At 56.6% G+C, this 17,008-nt stretch overlaps 1 protein-coding gene across 2 annotated transcripts; it reads right to left on the bottom strand.

The window, feature by feature from the left end:
• Positions 1-13,563: 13,563 nt before the first annotated feature.
• On the bottom strand, positions 13,564-17,008 carry CFAP20 (cilia and flagella associated protein 20). 2 transcript variants are annotated; one of them, XM_015559003.1, is made up of 6 exons: positions 16,907-17,008; positions 16,444-16,510; positions 15,855-15,966; positions 14,969-15,157; positions 14,560-14,670; positions 13,564-13,857 (listed from the first exon to the last, which is right to left on the bottom strand). In XM_015559003.1, exons 3-6 carry the CDS (start codon positions 15,897-15,899, stop codon positions 13,852-13,854), a joined length of 351 nt encoding a protein of 116 aa, XP_015414489.1. In that variant the 5' UTR covers positions 15,900-15,966; positions 16,444-16,510; positions 16,907-17,008; the 3' UTR covers positions 13,564-13,851. The 2 variants fall into 2 exon arrangements, with proteins under 2 accessions (XP_015414489.1, XP_015414484.1); XM_015558998.1 differs by lacking the exon at positions 16,444-16,510.

Genomic DNA, 17,008 nt, shown 5'->3' on the forward strand with positions numbered 1-17,008 from the left:
GTGGGAAGAGCCGGCGTGTGGGGCCAGCAGCCAGGGAGTTTTGCCTCAGTCAGGCTTTTGGCCCATGAAGCATCCTTGGTCCAGCCCTGAGCCTGGAGGAAACCCCTGCGCCCGGGCCGCATTGTGTTGTCAGGATTTCCTGCTTCCTGGCCGCCTAACCTATTTATGGGCCACAATGGCTGCTTCCCCCGAGGCCCCTACTGTACTCTGGGCCCATCCTCTGCAGGCCTCTGGACTCGGCCCAGCCTGCCCTGGGCCAGGACTGTGAGGGGTGTCACCTCGCAGGCTAATTCAATGGATGAATGGGGTGCCAGGCCCAGGGCGAGGACCGGAGGCTCTCTCCGACTCAGCAAGGAGTGTACAGTCCGTCCACCACGGCCACTGTGCGATGGTGAGTGACGTGAGCTGACAGCGTGGTGACGGCTCTGGCCCCAGCTTTCTTTCTTCTTCCACCTCCTCCCTCCCTTGCCTGGCCTTCCCTTGAGCCGCAGGTTCTCTCTCTTTGGAACAGGCCCTGCCTCACGATCTTTGCTGCTCAGGTGGCTCTTCTGGCCTCTTCGGTCTATCCCGCGTCCTCAGCAGGTAAATCAGGCAACATTTAGCCAATGGAGCACCGCTCAGCTCAATAACTCTTACCCAACCTGCAAGGCCCCACCTCCAATGTCCACTTCTGGGAGGCTTTCCTGCACCCCCAACACTGGGTCACACCCCCCCACCCCCCACACTCACCCCCCAGCCCTGCTCACATCCTACAGGAAAGGCCTCGAGGTTAAGTTTGCAGGTCAAGCTCCCTAGAAGCAGAGCCAAAGAGTCCATGATGTGCAAGGGGTTAAGTGAGAGCCTCAATCACACAAAAGCGAGGGAAGCAGAACAGGGCAGAGGAGGAAGCCGAGCCAGACGTGGTTTCAGGGGAAACCTGGCCTCTGCCTGGCCCCTGGGGAGCCTGGAATGGCACCAAAGATGTTGTGAGCTCGCCCGGCCGGGGAGGCTCAGTGGTTGAGCGTCAGCCCATGGACCAGGAGGTCACGGTTCTTCGATTCCCGGTCAGGGCACCTGCCTGGGTTGCAGGCTCGATCCCCAGTGTGGGGCGTGCTTGCAGGAGGCAGCTGATGGATGACTCTCTCATCCCTGATGTTTCTATCTCTCTCCCTCTCCCTTCCTCTCTCTCTGAAATCAATGAAAACATTTTTTTTTGTCTCCAGAGGCAAGAGGACAAGGCTGCTATGCCCTCACATCACTGCTCAGAACCTCCCGGGTGTCTCCAGGTAACGTGGCGCCCATCAGCCACAGGTAACCTCCGGTGGTGGTAGTGGGGGGGTCTCCAGCCTGGCCTCCCAGGGGCTGGTCTCAGGGATCTCGGTCATCCAGCCAAGGCCACGGTGTTTACCTGGGATGGGCGGCCAGGTGTGGAGATGGGGTCTGGGTCCCTCTAAGCAGGTCCACTCCCGGGAAACGGCGGGTCCTGAGGGGTGTCCAGAAGCCTCAACACTCCTATCCCCTGGACCCCCTGCTTGGGCAGGACAGGGAAGGTGCGATGGGCCGGGAAGAGAGAGGGGAAGGGGCATGTGTCTGTCACTAGCCCCTCCAGGAACAGTCAGTGCTTGGTGGGGGGAAGGGAGAACCCCAGCCACCACGTGGAGCGGCCTCAGAGGCTCAGGAGGGGCCCAGGCCTTGCACGAGGGGACAGGCAGCACCCAGGGGTGGGGGCGTGGCCTCGGAGCCCCCAGGGAGGAAGAAGCCACGGCTCCCTCCCCATCCCTGTGCCCCGGTGAGGAGGCACCTGGGTCAGTGACCCTGCGGTCGGTCAGACAGACCAGGCTCCAGTCGCGGGTCCACCACGTACCAGCGGTCGGCCACCCACAGCCCTGAGCCTCAGGCTCCTCCTGGGAAACAGTGTGAGGGCAGCCTGAACCCCAGGGCTCGGGACACTCCCGCCCTTCCCACCTTGGCTTCTGCGACCCTGGCCTCCGCTCTGTTAGGGAAATGGGCTGAGGGTCACACCCATATTTCAGATGCCAAAACCGAAGCCCCGGGGGCCAGCTCAGGCTTGCAGCCCCTGCCTCTCCCACCCCCATGGCTAAGGCGATGGTGGCCAGATAGCATGGTGAGTAAGCACACACACATGTGCACACACACGCATGTGCACACACACACACACCCTCTGCAGGGCCACCCTGGGCTAAGGGTGGGAGTTGGGAGCAGAGCAGGGTTTTTCCAGCTGCTGGGCTCCTTCTGCCAGAGAGAGAGGAGGAAGGCGCGGCGGAGGCGAGGGGAGGCGGAGGCAGGAGGGCGAGGGGGGCAGTGCCGGCGCCTGTACGTGTTCCGTGTTCCACGGAAGCATCAGTTTTTCCCTGGAAACACTCAGCGGACTCGCCCGCCCCCCTCGCCCCTGCTGGCTTTTCCTGGCGCAGAGGCTGCGGGAGGAGAGAAGGCCCACCCACCGAGGAGGGCCACTGAGGCTCCAGAACCCTGAGCCCCAATGTCCTTGAGCTCGGCCCCACCCACAACTCCGCCTGGAGCAGCGGTTCTCAACCTTCTGGCCCTTTAAATGCAGTTCCTCATGGTGTGACCCCACCATAACATTATTTTCGTTGCTACTTCGTAACTGTAATGTTGCTACTGTGATGAATCGTCATGTAAATATCTGATATGCAGGATGGTCTTAGGCGACCCCTGTGAAAGGGTCGTTCGACTGCCAAAGGGGTCGCGACCCACAGGTTGAGAACCGCTGGTAGAGGGACACTGAGGCAGGTGGTCGGAAAGCCTTCCTCCACTTTGGGTCCCCCCAGACCAGAGGAACACGGTGCCGCCCACGCCCTCAGGGGCCCACAGTGGCCGGTCCCCTGCCTTGGGGAAGGCCAGGCGCCCAGGGACGGCACCCAGGGACGTCCCTGTGAGTCTGCGGCTGAACCCAAGGCCGGGCTCTGCTCCTGTCGGCCCATCCCCCCTCCGGAGCGGAGAACAGACTGACCCCCCTAACCCACAGTGGCCGGTCCCCTGCCTTGGGGAAGGCCAGGCGCCCAGGGACGGCACCGCTTCCCTTCCCTGTGAGTCTGCGGCTGAACCCAAGGCCGGGCTCTGCTCCTGTCGGCCCATCCCCCCTCGTGAGCGGAGAACAGACTGACCCCCCTAACCCCCCTCCAGGGAGGGTGCGGTGGGCCAAGGGCAGGGGGAGGGCAAGGCCAGCGAGGACAGGGGGGGAGTCCTCTGGCCGCTCACTCTCTCTGCTTCCTACCCCCCCAGCTCTGGCCTAGATCTTTCTCTCTTCTCTTCCTCCCTTCTCCCCATTCCTCCCTCTCCCTCCTGCCTTCTCTCCTCTCTCCCTCTGAGCCGTTTCTCTTGTGTTCCCTCTCATTCTCTCTCTTTCTAGCTCCTCTCTTAAAAAAATATATTGTTTTATTGGTTTCAGAGAGAAAGGGAAAAGGAGATAGAAACATCAACGATGAGAGAGAATCATCAATTGGCTGCCTCCTGCACGCCCCACACTGGGGATCGAGCCCACAACCTGGGCATGTGCCCTGACCGGGAATCAAACCTTGACCTCCTGGTTCAGAGGCTGACGCTCAACCACTGAGCCACACTGCCTGGGCCTGGCCCCCCTCCTCTGTGGAGCTCTCTCACTTTCATTTTCCTCGGCTTCTCCATCACAAAAGCTCCCTTCTCTCTTTTTCTCTCTCTCTAACCCCCCCTCCAGTACCCCCTGCCACCTAGTCAGCTGTCCTATGAGCACACCCCCAAGTTGTTCCACCAGCTCCTTGGCTTGCCCCCCCACCCCCACCCCAGGGCTCCCAGCCCCATTGGGGCGCCCCCAGCTTTCTGCTGCCCAGGCAGAACCTAGGGCACTGTCCTGAGTTGCTCCCATTTATTCAACCGTTGGGCCTCGTCAGGGGCTAAACCACCCACCTCCTCGCCACCCCGGATGCCTCCTGGCCCTGCTCTTGTCTGCCATGCTCCCTGGCCCACCTCCTGGCTTCCCCTACAGCCCCCTCTGCCTCGGGTCACATCGGAGCCGGTGAGAGCCCTGCTCCCCCACGGAGGCCCTTCTCTGGTGCAGGACTCGCCGGCCCCACCACCTCCCCAAGCACCTGCACCCACTCCTGTGCCATCTCCACCGCGGGCATCCCTCCTCCAGGCGCATCCCTCCTGGGGCCTCTGCAGCGGACCTGGTGGGGAAGGGGGAGAGGTGTCCCTGAAATTACAGCCCAACCCCTTCACTTTACAGGCCCCCACGGTGGGACCCTAGGCAGGCACCCCAGACCCCGTGGAACAGGGCTCTTCGCTGGCGGGGTGGCTGCATGGAGGGGCTCCTGGCTGGTCTGTAAATCACCGCATTGTCTGCTGGGCCTTCTCGCCCAGACTGTACAAGGAAGGACAAGAATCTGCCGGCACCCACCCCTCCGCCCGCCAGGCGAGGGGCTGGCACAGCCGGAGAGAAAGGGGGTCTTTATGCCCACGGGCAGGAGGGCACCGCGTCCCCTCCCGGGCCCCCGACAATGCCCTCTGGTGAAAGGGGTCTTTGTGATGCTCGCAGACTGGCTGGAGGGGACACAGAGGCCTTCCCAAGTGGGAGGTGGTGGCAGGAGGCTGGGACGGGAAGGGGGGGGTCACAGGCCACAGTAGGGAGACCTCTGGGCCCAAGGACCTGAGGAAGGAGTCGTGCGATGGCGGAAGGGAGCGAGGACACACTCCAAGCGCAGCACAAGGAAGTGGCTTGAGTGGCTGCGTCCTGTGTCCACCGGGCCCTGACCTTCCCCAGCTGCTGGGGGCAGGGTCACAGAGGAGGGCGGGCCCCACCCGCGGACCCTGTTCTCACGGCTGCCCTCACCCGTCTGCCCTCACTGCTCCTTCCATCACGTGGCAGATGCCCCTGGGGCTTTGCTGTGCCCCCCTCCCCCCCGTGCTCCTCCCTAGGAGTCTACCCCTCCTCACCTTCTCTCAGGCGCCCACCTGGAGTTCCTTGATAACTCACTCCGTGTCTTCCCCCTGCCTCCTGCCCCAGTGCACAGCGAAGACTTTGAATGAACAACTAGACTAGACCCTTTCATTTCACTTCCTGCTTCTCCTACCTGAGGAGGCCCAGCAGGTCTCCACCTGGGAACCGGGATTTTCCCAGCAAGGCACTGAGAGGTCGCATTGGGTTTCAGATTCAAGGCTGTCCGAATCCCAAAGCCATGCGTTTAACCCACGTGCTCCCGACCTCCCTGTGCAGACACCCACACAGGAGCCCCCCTGCCCGGCGGGACCCCAAGCAGAAAAGGGTTCAGCCCTTAGGGGGAGCTTCGGAGCAGCTCGATCCCTCCCCTGCAGGATGGACAGGGGCTGGGGCAGGTCCTCGGGCAAAGCCCCTTCCCTACCTCTCACCCCTGCATGTCCGACACCTCCCCCCGCCCCCCCCCCCAAGAGCTGTGGGTCATCAGGCAGGGCTCCTGCTCCCTTAAAGTGGGGCGGTCACACCTGCCCAGCGGGTGCCTCTGCGAGGCGCACAGGTGAGGTTGTGCAGGAGAGAGCCCCAGAATAAACGTGGCCCTGCCTCTCTCAGAGGCCTGGACCCGGACCCGGCAGGAAGCCAGGGATGGGGAGGAGGCCAGGGCAGGTCACCCCCGCTTGCCCTCCGGGAGGAAGAGGCTGAGCCAGGGGCTGCCAACGCTGTGAGTCAGCATCCTTGAGAAGCCAGGCAGCCCTGGGCCGGGCAGCGGGGAGGGCAGGGCTGGTCCCTCTGAGGGTGGGGAGGGTGGGGGGGTCTCCCCAGGGAAGAGCAAGAGGTGAGAGGCGCTCCTCCCTGGAACCGTGTGCCCATCTGCACAGCAAAGGCTCAGCTTGCCATTCCCTAACACCCTGTCCATGGCTCAGAGAGGCCGGGGGAATGTGGCGGGACAGGCAGCCTGAGGGGGAGGCAGGCAGTCTAGTGGGGGGCAGGCAGCCCAAGCGAGCTCTCTGCAAGGACACGCTCTGCAAGGAAGAGCAGAGCTACCCAGGCCGGAGCCTTCTGGAAGCCCCTGCCAGACTGAGTCTCTGGAAAAGGGGTGTCCTTGCAGAGAGCTTGCTTGGGGGTGCCTGCCCCCCACTAGACTCCCTGCCTCCCCCTCAGGCTGCACGCCCCCCTTTTCTATCCCACCCCCACCAGCCCACATTCCCCTGGCCTCTCTGAGCCATGGACAGGGTGTTAGGGAATGGCAAGCTGAGCCTTTGCTGTGCAGATGGGCACACGGTTCCAGGGAGGAGCGCCTCTCACCTCCTCAAGTTTCTGGGTGCCTCCAACTTCCTCCCTGGCGAAGCTTCCTTTGTTCTCCTGTCCTCCCCACAAAACTTCTCCTGGTCCCTCCATGCAGGCCCACAAGGGAGACCAGCCATGATGGTGCCAGGGAGGGTGATGAACCTTGGACAACCACCGTCACCATGACAACACTGGGAGCGCTGGGTCCTGCCCTAGCACGTTCATGCATTCTCTCTGTGAACCCCAGCTCGCCCTGTGAGGTGCGTTTCCCTGCTGTACCTCCCACGTCTGCAAAAGGGGAGGCTCGGCTAAGGGAAGGGCTTAGCTCCCGGCCACTTGGCTTTCCCAGGGCCAGTGGTCACGTCCACTCATCTCATTGCCCTACAGTGACCCCAGCGGCTGGAAGGGCAGAAGCCACCAGAGGGCAAGGTCTCCACAAACTTGCTTTCTGCTGAGAGGGAGGGGCAGGAGGGCCTACTGGAGGAGGGGGACTGTGACCACCAGCTGCCGGCCAGCCAGGCCCTATGGCGGCTCCTTCAGTGAGAGACACCCCTTCTTTTCCAAAGCCCCCACCATTGCCACAGGGACCTCCTTTTCCTCCCTCTGTTGCCAGTGGCCAATGTGGGAGTGCTGTGTCCCCCTACCCCAACCCTCCTGCCAATCGGACTACGCTCAGGACACGGGCTCCATTGTCTCTCAAGCCTGTTCCATCCCTGGCCCATCACTGTCTCCTACAGCCCCCACCTCAGTGACGACCCTGTCCTGCGCCCCACACCCCCTGTAATTCATCGTGCGGCTGCCTCTCTGCCGGGCCCACCCACCAGGCCCCCACACGGCCATCACGGCTCCTGGTCAGAAGCCAGTGGCCAACTCAAAATAACTATTTCCCTTCCCTCCAGCACAACTGTCCCTCCTGGGAAGGGACAACAGCTGCAAGGGATCAAAGGGGGGAATGGAACCGGGGAACCCCCCACCCACAGCCCATAGCCAGGACCAAACCCACAGAACTGGAGGCTGGGGCGTCCAACATAGGGGTGAGGAGCCTGCCCCTCCCAGAGTCCTCTTCCCTGGGAATAGGAGGGCAGAGAGGGGAGCGGGAGGGCGGCAGCCTCCCCAGCCCGGCCCGGCCAGTGTGGCACAGGGGTTGAGCATCCACCCATGAACCAAGAGGTAGCTTGTTCGATTCCTGGTCAGGGCCCATGCCCAGGTTGTGGACTGGATCCCCAGTGGGGGGCGAGCAGGAGGCAGCCGATCCATGATTCTCTCTCCTTTTCCCTGCCTCTCTGAAATTAATATATATATAAATATTTTTTAAACAAATAGCCACAGGTGGCTAGTGGTTACCATAGTAGCACACTATTTAAACTCTATTTTTTAAAGGGCCACAAGCCTTGCATTGCAGCCTGATCCCCTTTTCCAAGGGAGTTTGCACAGCCCTGAACGCCTTACAGGGCGATGGCGCGATCTAAGAAGAAATCTGTATTTTGGTCTTCCGCCCCAGCTCCTGACCAGAGCTCTTAAAACCTTTGTAATTTTCTAAGCAGTAAAAGGGGCTAGGAGCCTCTTTGGAACTGGGGTTTGGACACTGAGCTCCTAAATCCTCTGGAATGTCCTGGGTGATAAGAGCCTTTTGTTCTAATCAGTGACTCCCTGCCCCTTTGGATGGGGGCTGGTCACCAGAAGAACCGAGCTGTGATGAGAAGCTGGAATTTTCGGCCACACTCCTCCTCTGGGGAGGGCAGAGGGGCTGGAGCCTGAGTTAATCATTGAACCTGCCTACGTGATGGAGCCGCCCTGCAAAGCCCTCAAGTGCCGGCTTGTGGGCCGGGAGAGCTTCCAGGTTGATAAACATCCACGTGCCCGGGCGGTGGTGTGCCCCAACTCCACGGAGACAGAAGCTCCCGCCCTGGGGACCCTTTGGGACTGGGCCCTATTGCTCTCCTCAGCCGCTCATCTGTATCCTCTCTGCTATGTAATAATCTGGTGGCCGTGTTTCCCTGAGCTGAGTGAGCCAAGACAGCAAGTGATGGACCCTAGGGAGGGAGCCTGGCAATGCCCAGTGGGGAGCCAGCCCAAACCCACGTGGACTTGCAACTGGTGTTTGGTGTCGGGGGTGGGGTCAGGGAGTGGGGGGGTGGGGAGGGGGCAATCTGTTGGGCCCTGAACCTCGGGGTCTGGCCCTAACTCCAGGCAGATGGGGTCAGAATGGAATTGTAGGACAGTCACCCAGCGGGTGTTACAGAACCGGTCCCTGTGGGAAAAGCCCGCGTCTGCTGTGGAAGAAGAAAGGCTCGCTGGCCAGTTTGTACTCGGATCTGCGATTTGCTCTCACAGCCCACCACCAGGCAGCCCGCTGGGACGGGGGACAACACTTCCGCCTCCCCTCTCTGATGGGGGGAGGCGCCTGAATCCCCGCGAATCTGATGGGTCGGTTTCCAATACCAAGAACAGAGGTCCCAGGCGTGGGAGGATGCTTTGTGGGGCAAGTGAACACGAGGGCAGCCGAGGCGGCTTTGGAGGGCGACTCGGAACCCAAAGGCTAGAGTGCGTGGATCCGTCCTACTGTGTTCACTGCCTTCCCTGTATTCCCTCCCCAAACACCAGGATTCAAGACGTAAGATGTAAAGGAAGAAAGTGTTGGGGGAAACCCAAGCGATGGCAGAGGCCTTATAGTTATTACCCTCATGCAATAGTGACGCCCTCCACCCCTGTAATGAGGGTTCTGTCCATGTGTTTCCACTCCCCCCGCCCCCCCCCCCATCACAGCTGTGCATTCCTTCAAATCCAGAGGTGGAGATTTTTATTTTTTTGCTTTGCTTCAGACACCATGGAGACCAAGAGGCACGGTTTTTCCAAGGCTCATGCTCCAGCCAGATGTCCGATGCCTTGTGGGTTTACAACTGGGAGCGCCCTGCGGCTTGCATTATGGGAAAATGTATAGAGATGTAAGCTACCTGCTAGGCAGGGATTTGTAGAAAGGGAACTGCAGGTGTCCGGGGAGGGGACCGGGGGAGGTTGCAGATGTGCCCGTGGCGGGGATGCTGTATGCCTTCTCCCCTCCCAGCATCTGGCCTTTCTGCACTCGGAAGCTATCCCATCAATTCTTGCTCCCTCCAGTTTGGAGGAGCTTCTCAAGTGACAGAAACATCACAGATCATCAGGGGAAGCTGTTAAACATGTAGATTTCTGGGCCAGATTTAGATCTCCTGAAAGAGAATCTGCATGTTAATGAGCTGGGCCCCACGAGCCTGCATTTTAATAGGCCAGGGCGCAGTCATCTAAATCGAACTGTTTTAAAATTGAGAAACATAATCAGAATAGCTTGGTGTACGTAATTGAAATAGTAATGAAGCGCACGCCCCTGTGTGAACACGACCTCGGTTAGGACATAAAGCCTCGGGGTCCCCGGAAGCCCCCTGAAGGGGAGTGGTCACTTGTGTCCCCCACCCCCCCACCCCCAACGCTAGGTGAATCACTCTCCTGAGCTTCGAGACACTGTCCCCTGCCTCACTAGAGGCTGTCGTTATAGATGCATCCCAGAACAATATATTCCTTCGCCTATTTAAAAATGGTGTGGAGCCCGGCCGGTGTGACTCCGTGGGCGAGCGTCGACCTATGAACCAGGAGGTCACGGTTTAATTCCCGGTCAGGGCACATGCCCAGGTTGCGGGCTCAGTCCCCAGTGTAGGGAGTGCAGGAGGCAGCCGATCAATGATTCTCTCTCATCACTGATGTTTCTCTTTCTCTCTCTCCCTCTTGCTTCTTCTCTGAAATCAATAAAAATATATTTTTTATAAATCCTGTAGAAATGGGGTCATCTCTAATATATTGTGCCTTGCTATTCTCACTCTGCATTATGGTTGTGTGGCTGTCCTGTGGTATTGCCCCTCGCTGTACTTTGGCACTCTTCATGGCTGCGTAGTATTCCATTATGTGGAGATAACACACTTGATCTATCATCGGGCTAATTTTGTTGATGAGGAAATAGTGGGTCAGAAAAGTCGAGTAACTGAAGAGCCCAGTGCTGGGGTTAAACAGGCTGAGTTTGAAACCAGCTTCCACCACCTGGGGCATCGCTGTGTAAGCTTGGCCACTCTGATCTTTGTGCCTTGGTTTTCTCATCTGTGAAATGACAATAATCGCTCCTAATTCTGTGTTGTGATGATTCAGTAAAACAAGTACATGGAAAGTCGTTAAAACATTGCCTGGCCACTCAAACACTTTCAGTTCAGGAATGGGAACTGGGATTCTTTGTACAGTTTCAATTTCCCATGAGCATGTGTTAATTTTATGTCCATTAGTTCAACACAAACCTTTGCCCCATAGCTTTTCTTTTTTTATTTAAAAAATATTTTTTTTATTGATTTCAGAGAAGGAGAGGGAAAGGAAAGAGAGAGAGAGAGAGAGAGAGAGAGAGAGAGAGAGAGAGAGAGAGAAAGAGAGAGAGAAACACATCAGTGTGAGAATTATCCATTGGCCATTTCCTGTATGTGCCCTGACCAGGAATCACACCCACAACCTTTTGGTGCGAACCATGCGGGCTGGGCTACCCCACAGCTTTTCAGCCCCAGGCCCTGGAGTTCAGCTAATGTGTGATCAAGGAGTGACAAACCAGGAAGCCCTCACTGCGAAGGCAGAGCTCAGTCTAGCCCAGTGATGGCGAACCTTTTGAGCTCGGCGTGTCAGCATTTTGAAAAACTCTAACTTAACTCTGGTGCCGTGTCACATATAGAAATTTTTTGATATTTGCAACCACAGTAAAACAAAGACTTATATTTTTGATATTTATTTTATATATTTAAATGCCATTTAACAAAGAAAAATCAACCAAAAAAATGAGCTTGCATGTCACCTCTGACACATGTGTCATACGTTCGCCATCACTGGTCTAGCCCTTGACCCCTCCTGAGCAGACACATTTGGCCTGGCCCAGCCACCAGGTGGACACGATCTGACCTAATGTACTCTACAAAAAGGGCACAGCCAGCCCCGCAGGAGGCAGGGACGCCAACACCAGGGAGGACAGGGCTGGCCTCTGACTCCCGTCATGGGGTTGGGTCCTCATTCTGCCCCTGCCACGCTTAGGGGGCTAGCCCGTGCCTCTCCGGCTGCAGTGTCCTCATCAGGGCGCGAGGGGCTCAGAGGAGAGATCCAAGACCTTTTCCAGTGAGTTCCGACCCCGAGGCTTTGGCTCCAGCTGCCGAGGTGCCAGGAAGACCCACTCGGGTTCTCTGGTGCCCACTTGTCTCCTCCAGAGATACCCAAGCAGGGGCTGGCCTGGCTGCAGGGAGGCAGCCCACGGGCCAGTGGCAAACAGGGGCCCTGGTGGGTCTGCCCTCCCCCAAAACAAGCCCTGTTGGGAGTGGCTGTGCACCTGTCCCCCCGAGTTCATGCCGTGAACTCACTCCCGCTGGGAAGGTGGTTCCTCTAAAGCGCCTTGACCGCCGGGAGCTAGATAGGTGCCTGCCCGCTCCAGCTTCCACAGTCTGAGGTCACTCTGGCCCCACAGCCTGTCCTTCCCACCCCCACCTGTGGCCTCACCAGTCATCTTCCTGGTGAGCTGGGAGCCGAGGGCCAGGCCGGGCAGCCGCTGGTGCCACCATGCGCGCTGGCCCGGAGCCAGCTTAGATAATTCATGGCATCACCCTGACGCCCCCTCACTTCCTCTCGGATGGCTATGAGAAGCATCTGGAAAGGCAACAGCTGCTGCCTTCCACCCCGGAGAGGGCGGTGAGGTAATGGCCATACATAGTCCGGCCAGCGCGGTGAAGGGGGCTGTGTGTGAGGAGAGCGTGTTACTGTCTTTCTCGGGCTCCAGGGCACATCGCTGACACCCGGCACCGAGGGGAGAGAAGTTAACCCGCTTTCTGGCTCCACAAAAGCATCTTTCATCCACAACAGACTCCAGATTGGAGGGAAGACCTCGCTCCAGTGGCCAGAGACAAGCGGCTCTGTGAATCCCCGACCCCCCTCCTTTTCTGAGGTTCCCCCTGAAACCCAGAAAGCTCCGGAGACACATGGAGTCTAAGGCAGGAATGGAAGGATGGGACTCGGACAACACTCAGATGTGACGCGTTGGCCCGGAAAGAGCAGTCACCTGGTGTGAATGGCCGGCCGGTGGCTCGCAAAGGAGAGGGCGGCCCCCAGGGGGAAGGGGCTCCAGTCTGGTCGTTAGCAGGAGACAAAGGGCCAAGTACTATGAGCTGAGCCCACCTACGTGCCAGGCAGCGAACGACTGAGGGGAAATGGAACTGAGCCATGAGGCAGAGAGGGGCTCCTTCGTCCACCCTTCCCTCCTGCAGCCCCTGCCCCTCGCAGACTTGGCCGAGCTGGCCCAGAGCAGGCTCCGAGGAGGACCTGGAGCCGGTGCCCTCACCATTTAACTGCTCAGGAGGCAGGCATCAACCCCAGCTGGCACTGCGTGCTCTCACCTCTCATCAAAGCCACGGCTCTGCCCACCACCCCGGCCTCTCCCGGTGGAAGGAGAACGCGGTGCCTAGGATGGCCCTTCGTTCCTTCTGACTTCCACGTTTCTATTACATAAATGTTACCTTTTGAAAAATATTCTTCAGTGTCCAACAAAGCATCCAGGGGTACCATAACCATTCTCTTCAGATGCAATCACTGTGCTGTGTGGCCTTCAAGGTCATCTAGGTGCATCTACATGTGCTCTTGTCTGCGCCCCAACTGCTTCCCCAGGCATGAACACGTGTAGAGCGGGAGCTAAGGGTTTCACGTGCGTAAATTAATTACCTGTCTAAGCCAGCGTGGCCCAGAATGAGTGCGAGTGGGCAAGTGCAGGAGGTTTCAGGTCTCAAGTGATTTGTGCTTAAAGAAGCCGCTTTCCCCGAAGCCCCCAAGTCCAGGGAGGTACTTCCTGTAGAGCCTGAGTGGGAGGCGGTGCCCGCCCCAGCGCTGGGGGCGTTGCTGATACAGAGGCAATCAGACTAGATGTGCTTGGTCTTCAGTGACTCAGGAAGGTGAGTCACTTAGTGACTCGCTTAGTCCTGCACCATTCCTGGGTTTTTCCACTTGTTCATCTTGAAAGTTGTTCCAAGTCAGTATCTATAGCTCAGTCTTGTTCTAAGCACTCACTGCCAGCTATTGCACAGCACGAATGCATGGGCCAGTCTTTGGAAAGAGTTCTATTTTCATACCACAAAGAAAAGAGAAACGTCACCATTAAAAAAGACACAAACTAGAAACGTCACCATTAAAAAAGACACAAACGAAGAACAAATGTACAAACCAAGAATATAACATTTTATTCATTTCCAGATTATGAGTATTACAAGCATATACATATATTTAGATAATATATAAAACAAAGAACAAACCGTAGAAAGAGATTTTGGTCTGAAATGGACACTTTTAATTCTGTAAGCTCGTGGGAAGTATCTCCCACGCGCTGGGGTGGCAGCGGGAAAAATGCCAGCAGCCCCGCCTCCCCACTGTACTTACGATGCGTTACGTACGACATGGTCACTGTGTCCGCGACAAGGGACACCAAGGAGTAGACAAAAGAACCACAGCACAGTGAACTAATAGAAATATTTGTTTTTCTGCATTGTCCTCCAGATAGTTTCCTTTAAAACTAAGAGTTGGGTCCAGGGTCTATCCCTTGAGTTGCATTCTAGTTATTGCTAAAGGGAGAAAAAAGAGGCACCGATTCAAGTTATCAGAAATAGATGGTCAGCGCCCTGATCCCCGAGCTCTGTGGCACGCAGGATGCTGAGCTGCAGGAAATGCACACGTCAGCAGCTGCAGGCAGGTAGCGCTGCCATCGTGTCAGAGGAGAGAGCAACGGGCTGATAAAGGGGTTCCATGGACCCTGGCCAGGTTTTCTCAGTGGTTAGTGTTGGCCTGTGGATCAAAGGGTCAAGAGCACGTACCTCAGTTGCGGTTTGATCCCCAGCACTGGTCGGGCATGTGCGGGAGGCAACCAATCGATGTGGCTCTCTCACATCGATGATTCTCCGCCCTCCCCGCTCCCTCCTCCCTCCCTTTCACTCTCTCTAAAAATCAATGGAAAAAATATCCTCTGGCCGACGCTCTATCCACTGAGCAAAACCGGTCTCGGCCTCTGGTGAGGACTTTTAAAACAGTGGTTTGATGGGTGCCTGTGATGCCCTGCACCCCGAACCCCCAGGAGGGGCAGGATCACCTGTGGAGATGGAGGAGCACAGCAGAACCTTCCAGGCTCATTCCTGACTCAGTGCTGAGGGTGGGAAGACTCGGGTCTCACGATGGAAAGGCACCCCATTCTCCACGCCAACGCAGAGCACTGGCCAGGACACAGCCTCCCGACCCACTGCCCGGCCTTCCTCGGGGCCCTGGCTGCTTACCTTCCCCTTGTTCTGAACCGGGAGGTAGAGTTTGAACTCCGCAGGCAGTTCATCCTCTGAGTACAGTCTGTCTGAGAAGTAAACCCGGCGGATGCGGCAGTTGGCGTGGATCTGTGGGCACCAGGCTTATTTTGAGAAACTCAACGTGACTGTCCTTCCTCATCTCCCGGTCCTCCTAGAACTCCCCCGCCCCACGTGCTGTCCAAGCGTCATCCCCTGGCGACTCCTGCTTGGCCTGGGGTGGATTCTGACAAGAGGGATTTGCTCGCCTTATTCTCCCGCTACCTCTGAGCAGAACCCCCTGCACTTGGGGGCCTGATCCAGAAACCCACTCTCTGTCCCGTGGACCCAAGCCAGTGACAGAGCACCCCCCGTCCCACGTGGGCTCCATCTGGAAAGAGCCTGGCACCTGCACTCTCAGGGTCTCGATGTAGTTGGTGCCGTACGCCCGCCGAGTGAAGTCGGACAGGTTGAACTGAATCTGGTTCCAGCCGTCATCCAGCCGCATGGGCATGGTGCAGATGAAGGGTTTCACCCGGGTGGTGCTCTGGTAGTTACTTGCCCGGAATCGCCGACGCACATTTTTGTCGTCTAGTACCTGTGAAATGGAGACAAGAGTCACGCTCCCTCCACCCCGGAAGAAGCTAGCAATCTGGGTACGGCAAGGACCTGAACTTCCACAGCCCTGATTTCCAAGGCTGAGGCCCCAGGGAGGATAAACAGACCAGACACAGGTCACACTGGATGCAGATGGCCTGGAAGGAGCAAGTTTATCTTATTTGTTGCCAAGACAACACCAGCTGCTTATGACATATGACACACCCACCCACCAGGCTCTCAGGCCATAGAATGACTTCATAAACATTCTTCCCTTTGAAAATAAAAACTACGAGAAATAGCCTGGCCGGTGTTGCTTAGTGGTTGAGCGTGGACCCATACACCACATGGTTCAATTCCAAATCAGGGCACATGCCCGGTTACAGGCTTGATCCCCAGTAGGGACGTGCAGGAGGCAGCCACTAGAATAGAGACCAACAATAACTCAGTATTAAACGGTTACTCCCCAAATGAACACTACTCTAACCCTTAAGTTTTGAAATCTTATCGCTATAGTTAAATTTATCATTTCTTTAAAAACTTGGCATTAAATTATGATTACTAATACCAAATGTACGTCAAAATAAGGGCTGAATCAAGTTTACGGCACAGGCAGTAAAGAAGACATTTTCCTATAGGCTGATGGGACACCTCTCTGGCACAGCCAAGAACATGTACATTCATGTGTGCACACTTACCTGTACTTCAAAAGTAAAGTATTTCTTCAGGTTTTTAATAATCATGACAAGGAATGGAAGTTTAATTCCTAATGTCTTCTTTGGGTCTGCAGGGCACGTGATGTATGTGGTGCTGTAGAGAAGGAAATGCCAATAAACACACTACTGATCCTTTCCTCTGTGTACGCACAGCAACAACCCACGGCCCAAGAGGATAAATCGAAAGGCAGATCTACTAGTTCCAGACACATCAGCCAATGAAGCCCTCAACCCTTAAGTCAGCTAATGCTTTAAAAAACGCTGGACTCTGGCCCTGGCCAGGTGGCTCAGTTGGTTAGAGCATTATCCCATACACAAAGGGTTGAGGGTTCGATTTCTGGTTAGGAAACATACTTGGGTTGCAGGTTCGATCCCCAGTCAGGATGTACACAGGAAGCAACTGATTGATGTTTCTTTCTCGCATCATTGTTTCTCTCTCTCTCTCTCTCTCTCCCCCCACCTTCCTCTCTCTCTAAAAATCAATAAGAACATATTCCCGAATAATTTAAAAAAAAATGCTGGACTCTGAAACAAAAGCTCAACATAGGACTAGACACCAACAATAAAATACCTGAAAAGCAAAACCAGACCAGTGGATCTGAGGCAGTTCTTCCAGTGAGAGAAGATCTACTTCTGGTCTAAGAGAACCAACAAATGATAGAAAGCCAAAACTAAGACCATTTTGGCACCAAAGCCCACAATGGCCACCCCCAACACACACACACCTTGGTTAAATATTAATAATATCTAATATTTGCACAGCGCTTAACATGTGCTAAGCAGATTCTACTAGTAAGTGTTTTATCCACATTCACTCATTTAATCTGCACAATCACCCTTCAGGAAAGATGTACTGTTCTCCCATTTTACAGATGAGGAAAGAAAGGCCAAGGAGACGGAGGAACTTGCCCGGGTAAACTCCAAGTAGCAGAGCTGGATTCACACCCGGTGGCCTGACCAGACAGCTGTGCCTTTCGCCTCATGAGGTGCCGCCTCCTTGGACAGTGTCTCTAGGAAAACAGAGTTCAGCCTACCTGACATTTGTTCCTTCAATCTCCAGCACCAGGGACTGGATGTCATTATCAGTGATTCTTTTGATGTGGCCATTCCGCACCTAAAAGGAAGAAAATTAAACT

Source organism: Myotis davidii, unplaced genomic scaffold (assembly GCF_000327345.1).
Source record: "Myotis davidii unplaced genomic scaffold, ASM32734v1 scaffold590, whole genome shotgun sequence".
Classification (NCBI taxonomy): Eukaryota; Metazoa; Chordata; class Mammalia; order Chiroptera; family Vespertilionidae; genus Myotis; species Myotis davidii.